This window comes from Ornithorhynchus anatinus, chromosome 4, assembly GCF_004115215.2.
Source record: "Ornithorhynchus anatinus isolate Pmale09 chromosome 4, mOrnAna1.pri.v4, whole genome shotgun sequence".
Taxonomy (NCBI): Eukaryota; Metazoa; Chordata; class Mammalia; order Monotremata; family Ornithorhynchidae; genus Ornithorhynchus; species Ornithorhynchus anatinus.
In genome coordinates this window covers 21,087,236-21,108,009 of record NC_041731.1, presented here as the reverse complement: position 1 = coordinate 21,108,009, position 20,774 = coordinate 21,087,236, and the positions used below count along the sequence as shown (strand labels likewise).

General features: G+C 56.0%; 1 protein-coding gene across 1 annotated transcript in view; it reads right to left on the bottom strand.

The window, feature by feature from the left end:
• Nucleotides 1–20,774, bottom strand: part of PTPRA (protein tyrosine phosphatase receptor type A) — a 95,265-nt gene that overhangs the window by 13,528 nt on the left and 60,963 nt on the right. The window contains exons 3-9 of the mRNA XM_029062395.1: nt 18,644–18,722; nt 15,746–16,108; nt 12,097–12,123; nt 6,758–6,842; nt 5,177–5,250; nt 4,265–4,401; nt 521–611 (exon numbers count right to left, since the gene is read on the bottom strand). Of these exons, the coding sequence (XP_028918228.1) occupies nt 521–611; nt 4,265–4,401; nt 5,177–5,250; nt 6,758–6,842; nt 12,097–12,123; nt 15,746–16,108; nt 18,644–18,716 (850 nt within the window). The 5' untranslated portion in view covers nt 18,717–18,722. The remainder of the gene's footprint in view (nt 1–520; nt 612–4,264; nt 4,402–5,176; nt 5,251–6,757; nt 6,843–12,096; nt 12,124–15,745; nt 16,109–18,643; nt 18,723–20,774) is intronic.

The following is a 20,774-nucleotide window of genomic DNA, read 5'->3' as shown; positions in this document are numbered from 1 at the left end:
GTTTGACACCTAGCCCTGTGCTAAAGGTTGGACAGGGGCCAGGTAATCAGACCGGGACAGTCCCGCTCTCACCTGGGGCTCACAGTGTAAGAGGGAGATGAGTCCCTGAGGCGCTCAGTGACTCGGCTGAGGTAGAGGCAAGAGATGGAGCCAGTATTGGAATCCAGAGCTCCGGACTCCCAGACCTCTCCCCTTTCCACCAGGCCAAGCTGCCACCCAGCTTCTCTCCTGGACTCCAGGGACTCACCCCTCCTCCCCTCCCTCTCTTACTCTCCCTCCCTTTACCTCTGTCTCTCCCTCCCTCACTCCCTCTCCCTGCCTCCCTCCATCCCTCCACCCCCCCCCCCCGTCCCTTCCTTCCAGAGTCAGGCAGTTGTCCCACAAGGTCCCAGAAAGCGGCTAGGGGCTAGTGATGACGGTTCCCCGCTCCCCTCACTCCCGGTGAAGTCCAGCCGGGACCCCATTCCCCAGTCCCAGATGCCCGCGCTGGCGGTCCGAGCCGGGAGGGCCGCGTACGTACAGGGCAGGATGTTGACGTATCGGTTCTTCTCCTTGTTCTCTTCCTTGGAGGCTGCTTCACAGGTGGCCTGGATTGGGCAGGCGGGCAGAGCCTAAAGTGAAGGAAGAGGTCGGCGCCGTCATCGTCTTTCCCATCTCCACCCCCGAATCGGCCCCCGCCGCCAGAGGCTGCTGCTACTGCTGCCCCCAGCCCCTGGAGAGGGCCCTGGCCACCAGGCCCGACGCCCTGTGGGGACCTCCGGAGGGGACTGGCTGGGGGAGGGCCGGCTCCTGGCACGCCAGCGCCTCCATGTCCTCGGCCCCGTTCTACCCGCTCCTGCCCTCCTCCAGTCAGTTGGCAGCCAGGGTGGCCTCCTCCACTGCCGTCCTCCCTCTGCTCTCCAGAGCTCAGTCTGATCACAGTCACCCCAGGTCGGCTAGGGGGTCTTGGTCACACCTGCCGTGGGACTGATTCCCCCTCCCCCTCTGACCCTGCCCCTTGCCCCGCTCTGTTGGCCCGAAGCCCAGAGTCCCAGCTGCGAGGTGGAAATGGGTGCGAGGTGAATCATGATAATAAATGACCGTGGCACCGTTCAAATGCTCTACCCCCGTGCCAAGCACGACACTGAACGTTATGGCCAACACGGTCCACGCCCCAAGTGGGGCTCAGGGTCTGAGGGCACGAGAGGGCAGGAAACGGCCCCCCACTTTACAGATGAGGAAACCGAGGGCTAGAGAAGTGAGGTGAGTTGTCCGAGAACACACAGCAGACAAGTGGCAGAGCCAGGATTAGAACCCAGGTCCTTCAGACTCCCAGGTCCAGGCTCTCTCCACTAGACAGTGCTGCTTCTTTTTCCTCTTGGGGTGGGACCAGGCAAATGGGAAAGAGGCAACGGCCCAGCCCCGAGGCGTGGGAGACAGCCGGCAGACCCGGGCCGAGACCCAACAGGCACTGGGGGGGGGCGTGGAGGGGGATGGAGACCGAGGAGCCGTGTGCTCCACGTGAGATGGGCTGAGTCTTTTCTGTGCTTCCCCTATTGCCACGCCAGAGTCGCTGGATGTCAGCTGGGGCCCAGGAACCCTGGTGGCGGGTGGGTGGGGAGTAGTTCCCATGTCGGGGCCCGCTGCCAAGTCGTGGATTAGAGGGCGCCGGTCAGGGTCAGGGTGCGGATCAGCGGCATCGCCACTGCCTGAAATGGCTCAGGAAGCGGCCGCTGCCACTACTGCTTTTAATACTGATAATGACAATAATAATAATACTAGTAATTGTGGTATTGGTTAAGCGCATATTAAGTGCCTGTAAGGATGATAACGGTAGTTGTTCAGCGCTTACTACGTGCCAAGCACTGTACTAAGCCCTGGGGGATAACAGATTTGTCAGGTTGGACCCAGCCCCTGTTCCACGTGAGGCTCACAGTCTCAAATGCCATTTTGCAGATGAGGTTACTGAGGCCCAGAGAAGTGAAGCGACTTGCCCAAGGTCACACAGCAGACCAGTGGTGGAGCTGGGATGAGAACTCCTAGACCTGGGCTGTATCCACTAGGCCGCGCTAGTCAGTTGGCGGTGTGGGAAGGGAAGCTGCAGGCCCGGACGGAGCCCGCCCCGCAGACTGGGCCCGGGATGCCACGTTGGGGGCCTGGTAGGCAGCAAGACTCACTGCCTGCAGGGGAAGGGAGCCACAGGGCCAGGAAGGGGAGGGGGTCACAGGAACGAATGGGGGTGGGGTGGCCTCGGGGCGGACGGACTGCGGTAGTGCAGTTGAGCACTCGATGAGCGCTGAGCGCTTGCCGTGTGCACAGCAGCACACCAGGTGTTAGGAAGGGAGACTAGGAGAGAGCAGGTAGGCACGATGCCCGCCCTCGAGCAACTCCCAGTGGGGGCACCTCCCCTGGCAGTAGCTGGACCGCTCGCCCTGCCTGGCCGCAGGGCACCCAGAAGACAGGTCTTGCTGCCTGTCAGTCTCTGGCTGCGCCGTGTTACTCTCCGGACTGCTCCAGGCGGGGCCTGGGTACGGTTGGCGGTGCCCACGGCTCTGTGGCTGCCAGCCTCAGGGCATCCAGTGCTGCCACTGGATCCGGAGGCTTGTCCGCTGTCCCCCCACCCGCCACATCCTGTCCCTCAGCCCGGCGCCTAACGGGAGAGAGTCGGCCCTGCCTGGCTCTGCCCACGGAGAGAGGGCCGTTCCACCCACCATGGTGTGCTGGAGCTGCCCTCTCTGGGGGCACCGGTGCCAGCCCCTTCTCCTCACTGCTCCCGGACCCACCGGACCCCCAAGGTCAAGACCGCCCAGACACAGTAAGGTGTACAGTGACCAAGTGCACAAATCAGCCCCTGGGGCACCAGACCCTCTGGGGACTTTGAGGCGTGGCAACGGGAGGGGAAGGGGTGTGCCTTATCTTGAGAATCAGTGTGGCCTAGTGGCTAGAGCCTGGGCCTGGGAGTCAGAGAACCCGGATTCTAATCCCGGCTCTGCCAATTGCTTGCTGGGTAACCTTGGGCACATCACGTCACTCCCCACTGCCTCAGTTCCCTCATCTGGAAAATAGGGATGAAGATTGTGAGCCCCGTGTGGGACGGTGACTGCGTCCAACCCGATTAGCTCGTATCTACCCCAGCGCTTAATACAGTGCCTAGCAGATAGTAAGCGCTTAACGAATACCACAATTACAGTTATTAATTAGAGAAGCAGTACTAAGAGGTAACAGCAATTATGAAAGCATCTACTCTGTACCGGGCACTACCTTAGCACCTCTCTCCAGTTCTCCACCGAAAACCCCTGAGTCCCTTGTGGGGATGGTTGGGGTGGGGAGAAGTGGGGGGAGGGCCAGGGTTGCAGCACCCCAGGGGTGGGTCTCTGAACCTACCCCAGCGCTTAGTACAGTGCTGGACCCATAATAATGATAATAATGATGGTGGTGGTATTTAAGTGCTTATTATGTGTCAAGCACTGTTCTAAGCCCTGGGTAGACACCAGGTAATCAGGTTGGACAAAGTCCATGTCCCAAATGGGGCTCCTCGTCTCAACCCCCATTTTCCAGATGAGGGAACTGAGGCCCAGAGAAGTCGAGTGACTCGCCCAGAGTGACACGGTAGACGAGTGCCGGAGCCGGGATCAGAACCCAGGTCCTTCTGACTCACCGGAGCCCGTGCTCTATCCGTGAGGCCCCGCTGCTTCTCAAGAATAAGCGCTTCAAACCAACACCGCATAAGCAGGCCCCGTGCCATCAACTCTACCCACGAGAGGGCAGCAGAGCACTTGGCGGGGCGGTGGGCGGCAGCTTCGGCGGGGCCCCGCGGGTCAGAGTGGCCACTTCTCTCCGCCCCCCTCACCAGGCAAACTACCCGCTGAAGGGCTCTGAGCAAACGCCACCTCCCTCCCCTCCCCTAGTCTCGGCCTCCTGCCTTCCTGGAGGTGGTGGCCAGCTGGGGGCTACCGGTCCTGGTGCTGGCTTATCCTCCTCCCCCAGGGTCCCACGGACCAGACCTGGCTCAGCTCAAGGGGGTGGGCACTCCAGCCCCCACGGGCGCCCCTGACCCGGACGGGGCCCGTGCTAGCAGCCCGCCCACGGCTCCCCACCGGGCCGTCGGCTCCGAAGGCCCCGCCGCCCCAACCCGTCCTTCTCCGGGGCCTCTGTAGCTGTCGGCTTCCCGCCCGAGAGGTCAGGAAAGGTTCACCCCCGCTTGGCTCGGCCCGGCCGGGCCCCACCGGGACGGGGGCCGAGCCCTGGGGCGGGAGCGGGGCTGGCCCGGTGTGGAGGGACTCACGTTGAATTCTTCCCGGAAGAGCTTGTTGTCGTCGGCCATGCGCCGGTTGATCTCCTCCTCCAGCCGGTCCACGGGCAGTGGCGGGTACTTCCGGTTGGTGCTGGGCGATCTGGCCAGCAGTGGCACGCTCTGGGGCTCTGGGGCACAAACCATCACCCTGCTCATCGTCCTCGTCATCATCGCGGAACCCGTTAATGATAACGGTGCTACTCGTTAAGCGCTTACTATGTGCCGAGCTCTGTTCTGAGCGCTGGGGTAGATACGAAGTTGGACACGGTCCCTGTCCCACATGGGGCTCCCAGTCTTCCTCCCCCTTTTACAGATGAAGTCGCTGAGGCACAAAGAAGAAGCGACTTGCCCAAGGTCACACAGCAGACATGTCGTGGAGCTGGGATTAGAACCCACATCCTCTGACCCCCAGGCCCGGGCTCTATCCACTAGGCCATGCTGCTCCGTGATTACTCCATGCCAAGTGTGGCGGTAGATACCGGATGATTCAGTCAGATCCGATCCCTGTCCCAGATGGGGCTCACAGTCTAAGGGGGAAGAGAACAGGGGTTGCACCCCCGTTTTACAGAGAAGGATACTGAGGTGCAGGGATACGAAGCAACTCGCCTGAAGTCCCAAGTCGGGCAGATGGCGGAGCTGGGATCGGGACCCAAGTCCCCAGACTCCCAGACCCGAGCTCTTGCCACGGGCTCCACGCGGCTTGTCCCAAAGGGCGAACAGGTGGCCCAGAACTGGGGGAGCTCAGGGCCAGGGGCAAGGAGCCTGCCACCTCCACCTGCTCAGCCCGAAGGACGAAACCATCCCGTGGGAAGCCCACCTGGGCCTCCGCCTGCCCCACCCTCCTACCTCCAACCAATGGCCCACGTCTCCGGACACCTCCCCCTCCGCATCCCCCAGACTCACCCATGTCATCCGTGCGGCCGTTGGACAAGCGGAAGGAGTTGGAGTGGCTTCCGGCCTGCTTGTATTTCTTGAACCTGCGGGGTGAGATGGGTGGTGAGCGTAGAGAGCACCCCAAGGGTGGGCTGTCTCCCTCACCAACGAAACTGAAGCCAGAGCATCCTTCACTCTGGTTCCTTATGTTTCCCTCCACTGTTTTTTTAAAGGGTATCTGGTGAGTGCTCACTATGTGCCTAGGAACCGTCCTAAGCACTGCGTTAGATACAAGCTAATAAAGTTGGACGCCGTCCGCATCCCATTGGGGGTTCACAGTCATCAACCCCTTTTAGAGATGAGGGAACCGAGGCCCAGAGAAGCGATGTGACTGGCCCAAGATCACACTGAGGACAAGTCGGTGGAGCCAGGATTAGAATCCAGGTCCTTCTGAATCCCAGCCCCGGGCTCCATCCATTAGGTCGCACTGCTTCTCCCAAGGCAATGGGAACTTCTCCACTTTGTGCCCCCCAAATCCTGTCTCTCTGCCACCTGCATCTGGATCTAGGCAGATGATCAGTCCTGCATCCCTCTGTTAATGCCCTCCCAGAAGAAGCAGCATGGTTAGTGGCTAGAGCCTGGGAGTCAGAAGAACCTGACTTCTGATCCTGGCTCCGCCACTTGTCTGCTTGGGTGACCTTGGGCCAGTCGCTTTGCTTCTCTGGGCTTCAGTTCCTTTATCCGTAAAAGCCCGTGAACCCCACGTGGGACATGGACTGTGTCCAACCTGATTTAGCTTGTGTCTACCCCAGGGCTTAGTACAGTGCCTGGCACATAGCCCTTTAACAAAACAATTATATATATATATATATGTAACCCTAACAGAAGGGAGGGCAGTGCTGAGAGTGGCCTCATTCAACTCCAACCTGCCCAAGGTGCTGCAGGGAGTTGAGTATGGTAGCTAAATGTAGCTTGGCCAGTAGAGATAGACACGAGTGACAACAACCCCTCTCCTACCCTCCTCTCCAGCCCAGGTATCTTCATTATTAATTGTTACTTTACTATTATTATTAGTAGTAATTCTTATTATGACACCCATTAAGCAATTACTCAGTGCCAGGCACTGCACTAAGCACTAGGGATACAGTCCCCCGTCCCCCAGGGGACTCCCATTATGTAGAAGGGAGAACGGGGACTGAATCCCCATGCTGCAGATGCGGACAATGAGGTCCAGAGACGTGAAGTGACTCGGTCAAGGTCACCCAGCGGACAAGGGGCGGAGCCGGGATTCATTCATTAGCATTTATTGAGCGCTTAGCACCCAGGTCCTCTGACTTCGAAGCTCGGGTTCTTTCCACTGGTCCGCACTGCTCCATGAACTGAATGGTCAATTCTGTCACTCCCTTCTATGCCCCGGGGACAGGTCTGTCCCGGGTTTGTCGTCTCCCCCGCAACCCCATATCTTTCCTCGTTAAGGCAGCCATGTGAGTGCTCCACCCTGCCTCGTCACTCCCCCCGGGGAGGGCCTCGGGGTGTCCTGGGCCCACAGGGCTGTGGCGGCGGCCAGGCCAGGGCAGAGACCGGGGCCGGGCGGAACCCCGGCCCGCTCACCTGAGCATGTACAGCACGATGATGATGAACACGATGACCAGCAGGGAAGAAAGGGCCACCATCACGGCAATGATAGGGGTCTCATCTGAAAGCACAGTTATTGTTATTATTACTACTACTGAGGAAAGCTATCAATCCATCACTGGTGGTTTTTTTATGGTACTTGTTCAGCGCTTACTATGTACCAGGCACTGTTCTAAGAGTAGGGGTAGGTACAAGCTAATCAGTTTGTACACAGGCCCTGTCCCACATGGGGCTCAGTCTTCAACCCCATTTTACAGATGAGGGAACCGAGGCCCAGAGAAGCCAAGTGACTGGCCCAAGTCCACACAGCAGACAAATAACAGAGCTGGGATTAGAACCTGGGTCCTTCTGACTCCCAGGCCCAGGAGTCAGCTTCCAATTGAGTGCTGACTGTGTGCAAAGCACTAGGCTAAGTGCTTGGGAGAGTCCAATACAACAGGATTAGCAGACACACTCCCTGCTCATAATGAACTAACCGTCTAGAGGACGAGCTTACAGAGCCGCAAGTTCAAAGCCCAAGTTCGGGTGGCATCCTTCCCCTCCAACTCCAGCCCCATGTACCTCCCTGCTTGCTGCCCCGCCTCACCAGACACCCAAGTGCCAGGGCCTGAGCTTTCTCCTCTGTCCATCCTGCCCTCGCCCCCAGCCTGGAGCCAGCGGGGGCCCTGGCCTCAGTCAAGCAGACGTGGCCCAGTTGGCCCGCTCCGGAGATGCCCGGGCGACCCCGGTCCCCAACTCCCACCCGAGTCGACTCTGCGTGGCCTCACTAGGTGCCCAAGCCAGGGGTGACGGGCAGGCACCAGAGGGGGCCCGAGACTCGGTCCGAGGAGCGCTACCCCATCTGAGGGATGTGCCAGCTGCCGAACCACAGAAACGGGGCGATCCCAAGGGTGGCAGCCCGGTCCGCATTCCATCTGAGCAGCAAGCCTCGTGCCAGCCTGACCCGCAGCTGGCTCAAGAACGGAAGGAGCCGGGCCAAGTCAGGTCCATGGAGACTGGATGGGGGCACTGGGTTGTTGCCGTGGGTTCCCCACCACCAGCCCCTCAGGGCTGAGCACGTTGGGGCTGCTGCCAGCCAGCCAGGACCCCGGGGGCCGCCCAGCCCTATCCCCTGTTCCACCAAGGACAACTGGCAAGGCGGGCAGCGGTGGGTGAGCAGACATTGGACCATTAAGCTCGTCGTGGGCAGGGAACGTGTCTGTTTATTGTTGTATCGTACTCTCCCAAGCGCTTAGTACAGGGGTTTGCAAATAGCAAGTACTTAAAAAATACGACTGAATGATCCATCACCCGGCTGAGGGCTCGGTGCAGAAATACAATCTCATTTATTTCTGGGACTTTTCCAACAACACTCCTCACCGCCCCGCCCCCCCCCCAATCCTGCTACCAGAATAAATACATGAAGAAATATTAACAGAGCAATGATCTGGGGGTGGATAAATACATATGCGGTCAGGGTACCAACTCTGTTTTATGGTTTTGTTAAGTGCTTTTTATGAGGCAGGCACTATACTAAGCAGTGGGGTAGATACAAGGTAATCAGGTTGGACACAGTCCCTCTCCCATGTGGAGTTCACAGTCTTCATCCCTATTTCACAAATGAGGAAACTGAGACACAGAGGAGCTAAGTGGCTTGCCCAGGGTCACCCAGCAGATAAACTGGGTAGCTGGGATTACAGCCCAGGTCCTTCTGGTACTGAGAGTTGTACTCTCCCAAGTGCTTACTTATGGTGCTCTGCACACAGTAAGCCCTCAATAAATACCACTGACAATGAGATATAAAGAGCACTTCTAAGAAGAGGGTGATTTCTAATTGAGACTGTATTCTACATATTTACAGGCTGAAATGTAGCCTTAAAATGGCTTCCCGTTCATTCAAAGGTAAGCTTGGTACGGCACTAATAGGCTCCAGACCAGAAGTGTGATTATTTGGTTTTCAGTTCAGAAGCAATTTGTTTCGGGGGGGCCCCCCACATAATCTAATAGTCCCTGACCCTGAGCCAGTCCACCAGAAGCTGGCAAAGCTGGGCAGAGAGGCTGGTGACAGATCCGTGGTGGGGGAGGGGTGAGGCCCCCAGGCTGGGGGAAGCCCACTTGCTTCAACCAGACACACAAACAGCCCGGGGTGATCTCACCCACCCTGCCCACTGGATTCCCCACAGGAAGTCACCGGTTCCAACTGACCCGGCCAGCAAGACTCAACCACCCAGGGCTTCAGCGGGAAGAAAATCCGGCCCCTCCCCCGCCAACCGTACAGGCCTAGTCCTAGATTCCCCTACCTCCCAGGCAGGCGGCAACACAGGCTTGGGCTGGGGGTGGGGAAGGGTCCTCCTCATTTGGCTGGGCTTCTCCAGGACTGAGCCATGTCTCATCGCTGCCTGCCCAGCTTGGGCGGGCAGGCAGGAAGCAGAGCAGCTTGGTGGCTAGAGCACGGGCCCGGGAGCCAGAAGAATGGGGGTTTTGACCCGGCTCTGCCACGTGTCTGCAGCATGACCTTGAACAAGTCACTTCACTTCTCTGTGCCTCAGTTCCATCATCTGCAAAATGGGGAGTAAGAGTGTAAACCCGGGAAGCAGCATGGGAAGCAGCATGGCTCACTGGAAAGAGCACGGGTTTGGAGTCAGAGGTCATGGGTTCGAACCCCGGCTCTGCCACTTGTCAGCTGTGTGACTTTGGGCAAGTCACTTAACTTCTCGGTGCCTCAGTTACCTCGTCTGTAAAATGGGGATTAAGACTGTGAGCCCCACGTGGGACAACCTGATTACCCTGTGTCTACCCCAGCGCTTAGAACAGTGCTCGGCACATAGTAAGCGCTTAACAAATACCAACATTATTATTATTATTATTATTATTAAACCCCATATGGGACAGGGACTGTGTCCAACTTGATTAACCTGTATCTACCCTCGTGCTTAGAACAGTGTTTGGCATATAGTAAGCACTTGATAAGGACCATAATTATTATCTGGCTGTGGGGAGTGAAGGGGTTGGGGTCAGGGAAGAAAGGGGAGGATTGGGGTGGGGGAGAAAGGGGAGGCAGGCTCCCCGGCCTCTTGATTTTCTTACCAGATCAACCCTGATGAGTTTCCTATGGAGTCCAGGCCAGGCTCCCCCGCCCCTCAGGAGGGTTCTGAGAGTGTGCCCCATGGGCAGCCTGCAGCCTCAGTATCTCTGGGCCCTGGATTTCCCCTGGCCAGGATCACTTCCCATCCCTTATCCCACCCTGACTGCCAGCTGGCAGGTACCTATTCCCCTGCCTGCCCAGTTTCTTGGAGGAGGAGGAGGAGGAGGAGTAGAAGGAGGAGGAGGACAAGGATGATGAGGAGGGAGGAGGATGATGAGGTGGGGGACGAGGAAGACGACAAAGAGGACAAGGGACAAATAGGACAAGGTTGAAAAGGAGGAGGATGAGTGTGATGGGAAGGAGGACAACGAAGAGGAAGAGGACGATGAAGAGGTGGAGGACAAGAAGGAGAAGGATGAGAAAGTTGAGGACGAACAGGAGCGGGGTCAAGAAGGAGGACAGATAGGACAAGGAGGAAGGAGGATGAGCCTCAATCCTTGAAGGAGATGACTCAGGTGACACCCCCAATCCCGTGGCCCATTGTGATACTGGGGCCCCAGCCTCGGGGCCTCTGTCCTTTGTGTCCCACTTTTGGCTCCTCGGGCCTACACGGCAGCCAGCCCATGTTATCCTGGCCGCTCAGCTGGCTGGTTACCCCATGGTGAAGACTTTGGCATGGCAGGCGAGCAGGTGGGCCCTGCCCTAAGACCCCGGTTCCCAGCACCCCCTGGGGAAGGCCCCTGGGCAGGTTGTGGAGCCCCGGGGTCTGAGCAATTTGCCTGCCTTTGGCCTAGTCTTAGGTTTAGCTTTCAGAGTCCACAGCCCTGCCGCCCGGGCCAGTGGCAAGGCCTCAAATAGCCTACGAGCGGTTCCCTCCCAGCTCTGAGGCCAAGCTAAACACACACAGAAGCCAGAGAAAACTTCCACACCTGGTCTGCCCTTTGCTGTCTGATGAACACTCCTTGGCCTTCTTGCTCCCCTTCCCCTAAAAAACACACACTCTCTCTCTCTCCTCTCTCTCTCTCTCTGTACCACCCCCTCCCCAAACACTTCCTCTTTCCTTCTCTTCCCCTCTCGGATGCTGACCAGGAAGAGGTGGAAGAGGAGGCAGAGTCTCTGCCTGTCCCCGCCCCTTTTATGGTATTTGTTAAGGGCTTATTATTGTTAGATTGTACTCTCCCAAGCGCTTAGTACAGTGCTTTGTACACAGTAAGCAAGCAATATAGTGGAATGAATGAATTCCAGGCACTGTACTAAGCACAAGCTGATCAGATGAGACAACAAGGGGCTCACAGCCATCACCCCCATTTTAAAGCTACAGTGACTGAGGCCCAGAGAAGTGAAGTGACTTGCCCAACGTCACGCGGGAGACGTGGCAGAGCCGGGGTTCAAACCCAGCTCCTTCTGACTCCCAGGCCTGAGCTCTATCCACTGGGCCACGTTGCTTCCCTTGAGGGGTTAAGGATGAGAGGGGAGTCAGGAACCACACCCACTCACTGACTGTACTGGTCCAGTGGGGAGGGGAGGAGAAGCACAGAGACGCTTGATATGTTCCGTGGTCACTCTCTGCTGACAAGGGAGGGCCAACTGGGTGTGCCAAGGGGGGGCCGGAAGTCCCGCTCTCCAGCATTCACTGGGCAGCGGAGGCAAGGGCTGGCAGCGAGGGAGACCTTCAGAGAGTCCAGGAAACGCCCCTGGCGGCTCCCTTCAGCCCATGGCCTGCCCTAGCCCTTTGCCCAGCAGGAAGTGGAGAACGTGACTTCTCTCCAGCTTGCCTCCGTTTACCCAGGGTGCAGATGAGAGCAGCAGAGAGGCCACAGATTACTCATCGACCTGCACCCTCCCTCCCTCCCAAGCGTATAGTGTACTCTGCTGAGTGACTCTGGGCAAGTCACTTAACTTTTCTGTCCCTCAGTTCCCTCATCTGTAAAGTGGGGACTGAGACTGTGAGCGCCACATGGGACAGGGACTATGTTCAACCCTATTTGCTTGTATCCACCCCAGTGTGCTTAGCAGAGTGCCTGGCACATAGTAAGCGCTTACCAAATACCACAATTATCATTAGTACCCTCCCAAGTGCTTATTACAGTGCTCCGCACACATCAAGGGCTCGATAAATATGACTGAGAGTAGTTCAGAAGAGCAGGGCTGGGCTGGGAGACGGCGTGCCCAGGCGTGCCCCCGGCCCCCTCAGACTGGGGTGGGTGGATGCCCAAAGCCACGTGCCTGGCAACCAGATGGGGATTCTCACCTCTTCTCTCGGTCGAGTCGGTGTCACCTGCACAGGAAAGGGAGAAGAAGAAGGGTTACCGGCTGGCGGGCAGGAGAGGTGCTGTGGGGCTTGAGGCGGATGATATACGGAGCACCCTCACTCCCACCCTTCCTGCCAACTCGCCGGCCCGTCGGGGAGGTGCCCACTGGAGTCGAGGCTCCTCTTTGGCTGGAGAGCACCCTAGAGGTCATGTCGTCCAGTCCCCTGCTTGCAGGCAGGACCACACCAAACCCACAGAAGCTGTTTCCCTGCTTGGTAGTCCCCATGCCAACCCCTTCCCTGCTGGGGGTGGGGGCAATTAAAGATGCCTTGCTGTGAGCCCCGTGTGGGCCAGGGATTGTGTCCAACCTAATTACCCTGTATCTACCCCAGCGCTTAGAACAAGGCTTGGCAGATGGTCAGCACTTCACAAGTACCATAATTAGTGAGGATATAAGTGGTTGTTAAGTCCTGGGGGGAACCCAAGTTAAAGATCGGGACTAAACTATAGCCTGTGGTCTCTAGGTACTAAAGCCTGTAGCTGATTTGCTGACTCCATTCCAGCTGAGAGAGACTTACATTTTGGAAATTTTGTTACGGTATTGGTTACACGCTTACTGTATGTACTAATCACTAGGGTAAATACAAGACCATCGTTGTGGACACAGTCCATGTCCCACGTGGGGCTCACAGTCTCCATCCCCATTTTAAAGATGAGGTGACCGAGGCACAGAGAAGTAAAGTGATGTGCCGCAGGTGACCCAGCAGAAGAGTGGCAGAGCTGGGATTAGAAACCAGGTCCCTCTGACTCCCAGGCCTGGGCTCCAGCCTCTGGGCCATGCTGCTTCTCAACTCCTTGTTAAGTAATATTTAAGTACTTTTGTGTGCCTAGTAAATGGTGTGATACCTCTTTTCTCTAAAGAGGAATTCCTGTGAGTGAGCTCACTGAATCTACGGAGAGACCATTATAATTAACGTCCGTCTCCCCCGGTAGACCGTTAGCTTGTAATAGGCAGGGAATGTGTCTGCTAATTACTCTCTCAAGCACTTAGTACAGTGCTCTGCACATAAGTGCTCAGTAAATACCACCGATCGATCAACTGGTCATCGGTCTGTCCCAATGCCTCTAGGCATACAGGGGCCACCGACGCCCCAACGGGCAGAAGACGGGATGGTATTCAGGGGACCGGGGTCAGATGGGTCATTCGATCTAGGTAGGACTGAAGGTTCAGAGCATGGCAAGGGTTCCCCCGCTTTGGGACGGCTCTGAGCCTTGCACCCACTGCAGTGGGAAGTGGGGCGGGGGACACGCCCAAGGGCCCTGGGAGACTTAGTCCAGTGTGCCAACACGAACGCTTAATGCACCCAGAATGGGGGTCTCCCCAGAGTTTCCCCTCCAACTCTTCCTCTGCCAGGTGGCGCGGGGGAGAGCGAGGAAGGAGTTCCAGATCCCCCAGGGCTGGCCGAGAGGGGGCCTTGGCACCGCCCTGACTTTGCCCCTCACGGGGTGCCACTTTCTGGACTGCCGACTGAACACCTGACCCAGCCACCCCTCAAAGTCTGGAACCGCCTCGCCTCTGCCCACCCAAGTAGGGTGGGGCCCCCACCCCCATCGCAGGAACTCTGGGCAGTCTGTCCTAAGTGCTCTGCACGATGCTGTCACTGGAGCCCCGGGGGAAGCAACCCTGGCCGAGTGGCTATAGCCCAGGACTAGGAGTCAGAAGGATCTGGGTTCTAACCCTGGCTTTGCCACTTGCCTGCTGGGTGACCTTAGGCAAGACCCTTCACTTCTCTGGGCCTCAGTTACTTCACCTCTAAAACGGGGATTAAGACTGTGAGCCCCATGTGAGATGGAGACTGTGCCCCACCCAATTTGATTATATCTACCCCAGCGCTCAGTACAGTGCCTGGAACATAGCAAGCGCTTAACAAACACCACAATTATTATTATATTATGATCTCCCAAGCGCTTAGTACAGTGCTCTGCACATAGTAAGTGCTCGATAAACATTATTAATGTATTAGAATAGTTGTACGATCATTATAATTATTATAATAATCAGTAAATATGATTGATTAATTGATTGAGCCTTGGCCATCGGGGGTAGGGCAACCTGGGCCCACCTCTCCTAACGGTGGCGGAAGAGCGCCAGTGGTCAGGTGAAGAGAATCAATCCGGGATGGAACCCTGAGCCCTCTCCCCGGGCCCAACCCCTATGAGCCGGGCAGGCAGCAGGTCAAAGCTTGGAGCAACCGTTTGGATTCCTTGCCGATATCAGCGGGAGAATTCCAGGCGCCGTCACCGTGGGAAACACCGCCAGCCAAGATACTAAGCCGGGGAGAAGTCGAGAGCGAGGCCGAGGGTTGCATTTTGGGTCCTGGTGTTATTTCCGGTCTTGTCCCCTTGTTCTCTGATGCGAATTTGGACTAACTTGGCTGCCGTTTTGCTCTTCCTTGGACTATAACCCGGAAGTCTATCATTAGCTTTGGAAGAGATCCAAGCTGTTCCTATGAGACGTGGAGAGCCTGGGAGGGCTGGCTTCTGGGTGCCCAAGTCCATCCCGAGGAGGAGCCAGGAAACCCCTCAGACCAAAGGGGTTTCCTCTAGGCTGTAAGCTCCACCTCTAGACTTTAAACTCCTCTAGGCTGTAAGCTCCTCCTCTAGACTGTGAGCTCATTTTCTAGACTGTAAGCTTGTCTTCGAGGCTATAGTTCACCTTCACACTTTAAGCTCCTCCTGTAGACGGTATTCTCCAGACTGTAAGCTTGTCCTCTAAACTGTAAGCTCGCTATAAGCAGGGAATGTGTCCATTCTGTTGTTATAGCATACTCACCCAAGTGCTTAGTACAGTGCTCCGCACGCAGTAAGCTCAATAAATACAGCTGACTGAGACTTTCCTGGTTGGGGGTGGGGGTGGTGGACGCACCCCGAATGATTCCCTCGCAGGCTTGAGGGTGGTGACGGGGGTGGTGGTTTCTGGGGGAAGGAGGTAGAACAGCGACACATCCCTGCAGGGTGTGGAATGCCGGGGGTGCCGGGGTTTCCCCATCTGTATCGGGTTCACGCTGGGGAAATCCTGGCCCAGTGTGCCTAACTTCTGGCCCCTCTCCAGTCTCCAAACAGACCATTGTGGAATTCGAACCTGGACAACAGGCGCGGCCTGGCCTAGCAGGCCACAGTGGGGAACGAAGCCTTCGCTAAGCAGTGGCTCTGGCAGAGTGGAAAACAGGGCCAGGGGCTCTAGCCTGATGCCAGCCCCTTTGTGGGTGCCGTACTGAAGGGACTACAGAGTGGGTATGTTTAAGTGAGTTGGGGGTGGGAGGTGGTCCGTAGGCGACTAGCCCACGGCAGTCTGGCCAATCCGAGGAACTCAGAGATACTCCCGGAGCACCCAGAGTGAGCAGCGCCCACTTTGGACCAGTGCTGGTCCTCCCCGAGGAGGCCATTCCAGCGCCCCCCGCCCCTGACATGGGGCACCGCGGAAGGTGAGAAACCCGGCCCCCTTGGGGAGCCGGGGACCCAGGGCACACTGGTGTTTCTGGGATGGTGGTGGTGGGGCACGCTGCTACCTGACTTCCAGACCAACTCCCGGTATGACCTCCCCAGCTTTTCTGCAGGTTGGCTCTGAGCCCCCGGAAGGCCACTTACCGGGCGTGGTGAAGGCCCCGGAGGTGGAGGTGGCCCCCGTGCTGGAGTTGGCCTCCCAGGGCTCAGCCCACGTGCCAGAGGAGTCCCCCTCCGGGAGCGGTGTGGCGTTCGGGGATGGCGAGGTGGGCCCCGTGGGCCCCGTGGTGGCGGTGCTGTTGACGGGGGCAGAGGGGCTGAACGTGGCCCCGTGGGTGGGCGGCGGGGTGGCCCCCGGGCCGAGGGTCGGTGTCCCAGGACGGAGGGAGATCGGGGGGCTCGGACTGGCACCCTCGGTGCTCCGGGTCACCTCCTCTTGGTCGGGGGCGGCCACTGTGGTGGCTCTAGCTGAGCTTGGGAGAGCAGAGACGCCTGCCGACGATGACACTGGGAAGGATTGAACACAGGGCGCCGTCAGTGAAGGTACGGGGGGCCCAGCAGAATTAGCATGGCCCAGTCTCCTCCTTAGGTTCCTCCTCTGCCTCCTGCCCCCTAACTGTGGAGGTCCCTCAAAGTTCAGTTCTGGCTCCCCTTCTATTCTCCATCTACACCCACTCCCTTGGAGAACTCTTTTGCTCCCTTGGCTTCAACTACCGTCTCTATGCGGATGACAAACAAGTCTACATCTCCAGCCCTGATCTCTCTCCCTCTTTCCAGTCTTGCATCAGCTCCTGCCTTCTTTACTTGGATGTCCTCCCGTCCTCTCAGACTTAACATGCCTAAACAGAGCTCCTTATCTTCCCGCCCAAACCCTGTCTTTCCCCGACTTTCCCATCACTGTAGACCACACCACCATCCTTTCTGTCTCACGAGTCCGTAACCTTGGCATTATCCTCGATTCCTCTGTTGTTCCACCCGCTTACTCAATCCATCGCTAAATCCTATTGGTTCAACCTTCACAACAGCACTAAAATCCACCCTTTCCTCTCCATCCAAACTGCTACCACGTTATTAGAATCACTTATCCTCTCCCACGTTGATTACTCTATCAGCCTCCTTGCTGATCTCCCAGCCTCCTGTCTCTCCCCACTCCAGTCCATACGTCACTCTCCTGCTCGGATCATTTTTCTACAGAAACGTTCGGGCCATGTCTCCTCACTCCTCAAGAAACTCCAGTGGTTGTCCATCCACCTTCACATCGAACAAAACTCCTCACCTCACCTCACTATTCTCCCACTACAACCCAACCTGCACACTTCGCTCCTTCCACTTGCCAACCTTCTCACTGTACCTCCTTCTCATCTATCTTGCTGCCGACCCCTCGCCCACGTCCTCCCTCTGGCCTAGAAAGCCCTCCTTTCTCAAAGCTGACAAATAATGACTCTTCCCCCCGTTCAACGCCATCTTCTCTAAGAGGCCATCTCTGACTAAGCCCCCCACTTCCTCTTCTCCCACTCCCTTCTGCGACACCCTTTCTCCCTTTATTCATTGCCCCCCCTTGCCTCCCCGAACTGTAAGCTTGTTGTGGGCAGAGAACGGGTCTGTTTATCGTTATATTGTCCTCTCCTGAGAGCTCAGTTCAGTGCTCTGCACACAGTAAGCGCTCAATAAATATGACTGAATGAACCTGCACTGGGTTTCCCACAGAGATGCTCATCCTCTCGACTGTAAGCTCACTGTGGGGAAGGAATGTGTCTGTGATATTGTTCTATTGGCCTCTCCCAAGTGCTTAGTACAGTGCTCTGCCTACCAGTAAGCGCTCAATAAATATAATTCTGTTGTATCGTGCTCTCCCAAGCGCTCAATACAATGCTCTGCACACAGTAAACTCTTAACCAATACCACTGATTAAGTGATTGATTTTTAATCTCTCTACATTCTATCCTATATCTGCCACTTCAGCACTTCTCTGGCGTCTAACCACTGAGAAGGGTTCCCACAAATCTCTGTGCCACTTGGTACACATTTTGTAAACTCTGTTGCTTCCTCCTTTCTGCAATTTCTCTCTCTCTCTTACTCTCCCCCACCAGACCGTAAACTCCTTGAGAGCAGGGATTGTATTTGCTTTGCCAAACATTTAGGAGAGGGCTCTGCATACGGTAGATGCTCAATACATATTACTGATTGGCTGCCTCCACTGCTGCTGCAGCGCCAGGGAAATCTGATCTTTATTCAGTTTTTTTTCCCCTTTATGGTATTTGTTAAGTGCTTACTATGTGCCAGGCACTGTACTTAGCGCTAGCGTAGATTCAAATTATTCAGGTTGGACACAATCCCTGTCCCACACGGGGCTCACAGCCTTCATCCCCATTTTACAGATGAGCTAACAGGCCCAGAGAAGTGAAGCGACCTGGCCAAGGTCACACAGTAGTGGAGTCAGGACTAGTACCCAGGTCCTTCTGCCTCCCAGGCCTGGGCTTTATCCACTGGGCCACACTGTTTGGCAGACTCCAGGGGCCCAAAACTGATACAGTCCAACCATTTTCACCCATCTGAGTAATTTTCCAAGTCCCATTTTGTGCCCCCCATTGGGCACCCCTGGAAATCAGACTGAGACTGAGCTTCCCCTTTTCCCCCTGTTCCCTCTGCTGCCTCTCTGCCCCCCCCTTCACCTCCCCTCAGTAAGCCCCCTTTCCCTCTGCTCCTCCCCCTCTCCCTTCCCCTCCCCTCAGCACTGTGCTTATTTGCTCATTTGAATATATTTTTATTACCCTATTTACTTTGTTAATGAACTGTACATCCCTGGATTCTATTTATTGCTATTGTTTTTGTCTGTCTCCCCCGATTAGACTATAAGCCCGTCAGTGGGCAGGGACTGTCTCTATCTGTTGCTGAATTGTACATTCCAAGCGCTTAGTACAGTGCTCTGCACATAGTAAGCGCTCAATAAATACTATTGAATGAATGAATGAAATGCAAATGAATGAATGAAATCACACAGGAACCTTGTCCTTATGTAACCTTACGCTGGCGTTACCTTACCTGTGGTGACATTGCTGGCACTGAGGCAGGTCAGAACACCGCTTAGCCAAACCAGAATGAGCCATGTGTCCATGTTGACCTGGAAAAGAACGAGATTATCGTTACTATTATAATTATTGTACTTGTTATTATAGAGAAGCAGCGTGGCTCAGTGGAAAGAGCACGGGCTTTGGAGTCAGAGGCCATGAGTTCAAATCCCAGCTCTGCCACTTGTCAGCTGTGTGACTGTGGGCAAGTCACTTAACTTCTCTGTGCCTCAGTTACCTCATCTGTAAAATGGGGATTAAGACTGTGAGCCCCATATGGAACAACCCGATTACCTTGTATCTCCCCCAGCACTTAGAACAGTGCTTGGCACATAGTAAGCGCTCAGCAAATACCAACATTATTATTATTATTACTTCTTACACGCTTACCATATGCCAAGCACTGTTCTAAGTGCTGGCTGGGGTCGATGCAAGTTAATCGGGTTGGACACAGTCTCGGTCCCACAAGGAGCTCACACTCTTCACCCCCATTGTCCAGATGAGGTAATCGAGGCCCAGAGAAGTGAAGTGACTTGCCCAAGGTCAGAAAGCAGACAAGTAACGGAGCGAGGATTAGAACCCAGGTCCTTCTGACTCCCAGGCCTGGGCTCTATCCACTAGGCGGCGCTGCTTCTCTGTGGTGCTTCCCTTGCCTCTTTGACGCCTGCACTTTCCCTAACCCCGCCTCCCGGTCTAGATTGTAAATTCACCATGGGCTGGGAAAGTATCTGTCAACTCTGCTGTAGTGCACTCTCCCAAGGGCTTAGGTCAGTGCTCTGCACCCAGTGAGCATGCAGTAAATACCATGGATTGAAAAACTGTTTGATTGACTGACTGTCTCTTTAGACTCTAAGCTCATCGTATGCAGGGGATGTGTTTGCCAGCTCTGCTGTAGTGCCCTCTTGCAAGCACCCAGTCCAGTGCTCTGCACATGGTAAGCACTCAATCAATACCACTGATTGACTGATTGGTGGATTGACTAGACTGTCCCTCCAGACTGGAAGCTCCTTTTGGACAGGGACCGTGTCTACCAACTCTGTTGTACTGTAATCTTCCAAGTGCTTAGTACAGTGCTCTGCATGGAGTAAGTGCTCAGTAAGTACCATTATTTGATTAACCAAAAGCTGACTAAGATGTAATCAGCCCTGGAAGGCCCTGCCCTGTCCCAGACCTGCCCAAGTCAGCACCACCCTCCCTAACTCCTCCTCCCTCTGCCTCTGCCATTCACCCCTCTAGACTGTAAGCTCATTGTGGGCAGGGAATGTAACTGTTTACTATTCTATCGTACTTTCCCAAGTGCTTAGTACACTGCACTGCACACAGTAGGCGCTCAATCAATATGAATGAATGAATGAACGAACGAAAGGAGCAGAGAGAAAGGAGAAGACAGGAGAGAGAAGGGGAGGGGAAAAGGAGAGGAAATACTTCCACAGTTATCAACGCAAACCCCGCCCTTGGCTGCCTGTCACATCCTGTGGGCTTGAGAAGAAAAACAGCCTGACGTCATGTCCCTGGGCCTGTTTGCAGGCTAGGAGGCGGAGGAGGACGGGGGCCGACCCATAGCCCGCATGAGCAATGGTGGCCGGGAGGGGCAGCTGCTGGCCCCAATCATGTCCAACCTCTCCCCAGGCACCCGATCCATCAGTCTGTCGTATTTATTGGGCTCTTACTGCCCTAAGTGCTTGGGAGAGTACTCTGTGACAGAGTTGGTAGACACGCTTCCTGACCACAGCGAGGTGCCCAAAGGTGGGAGCGGCTTGCCCAGGCCACTAAAGAGTTAACAGGCCTCTCTCGCCCTGGTGGTCTCCACACTTCACCCCCGGTGGCCACCCTTGGCTTTCTCTGGGCAGAGACAGACAGACAGACAGACACAGACACACACACACACACACACACTCACTGGAAATGGAAACAGGGACCTGACCCAGAGCCATCAGCTTCCTTCTAACCCCGGAGGTCCTAAGATATGCCCCCATTTTTTTAAATGGTATTTGTTAAGTGCTTACTATATGACAGGCACTGTATTAAACCCTGGGGTGGATACAAGTAATCTAGTTGGGCATAGTCCCCATCCCTCATGGGGCTCCCCATTTTACAGTCAGGGT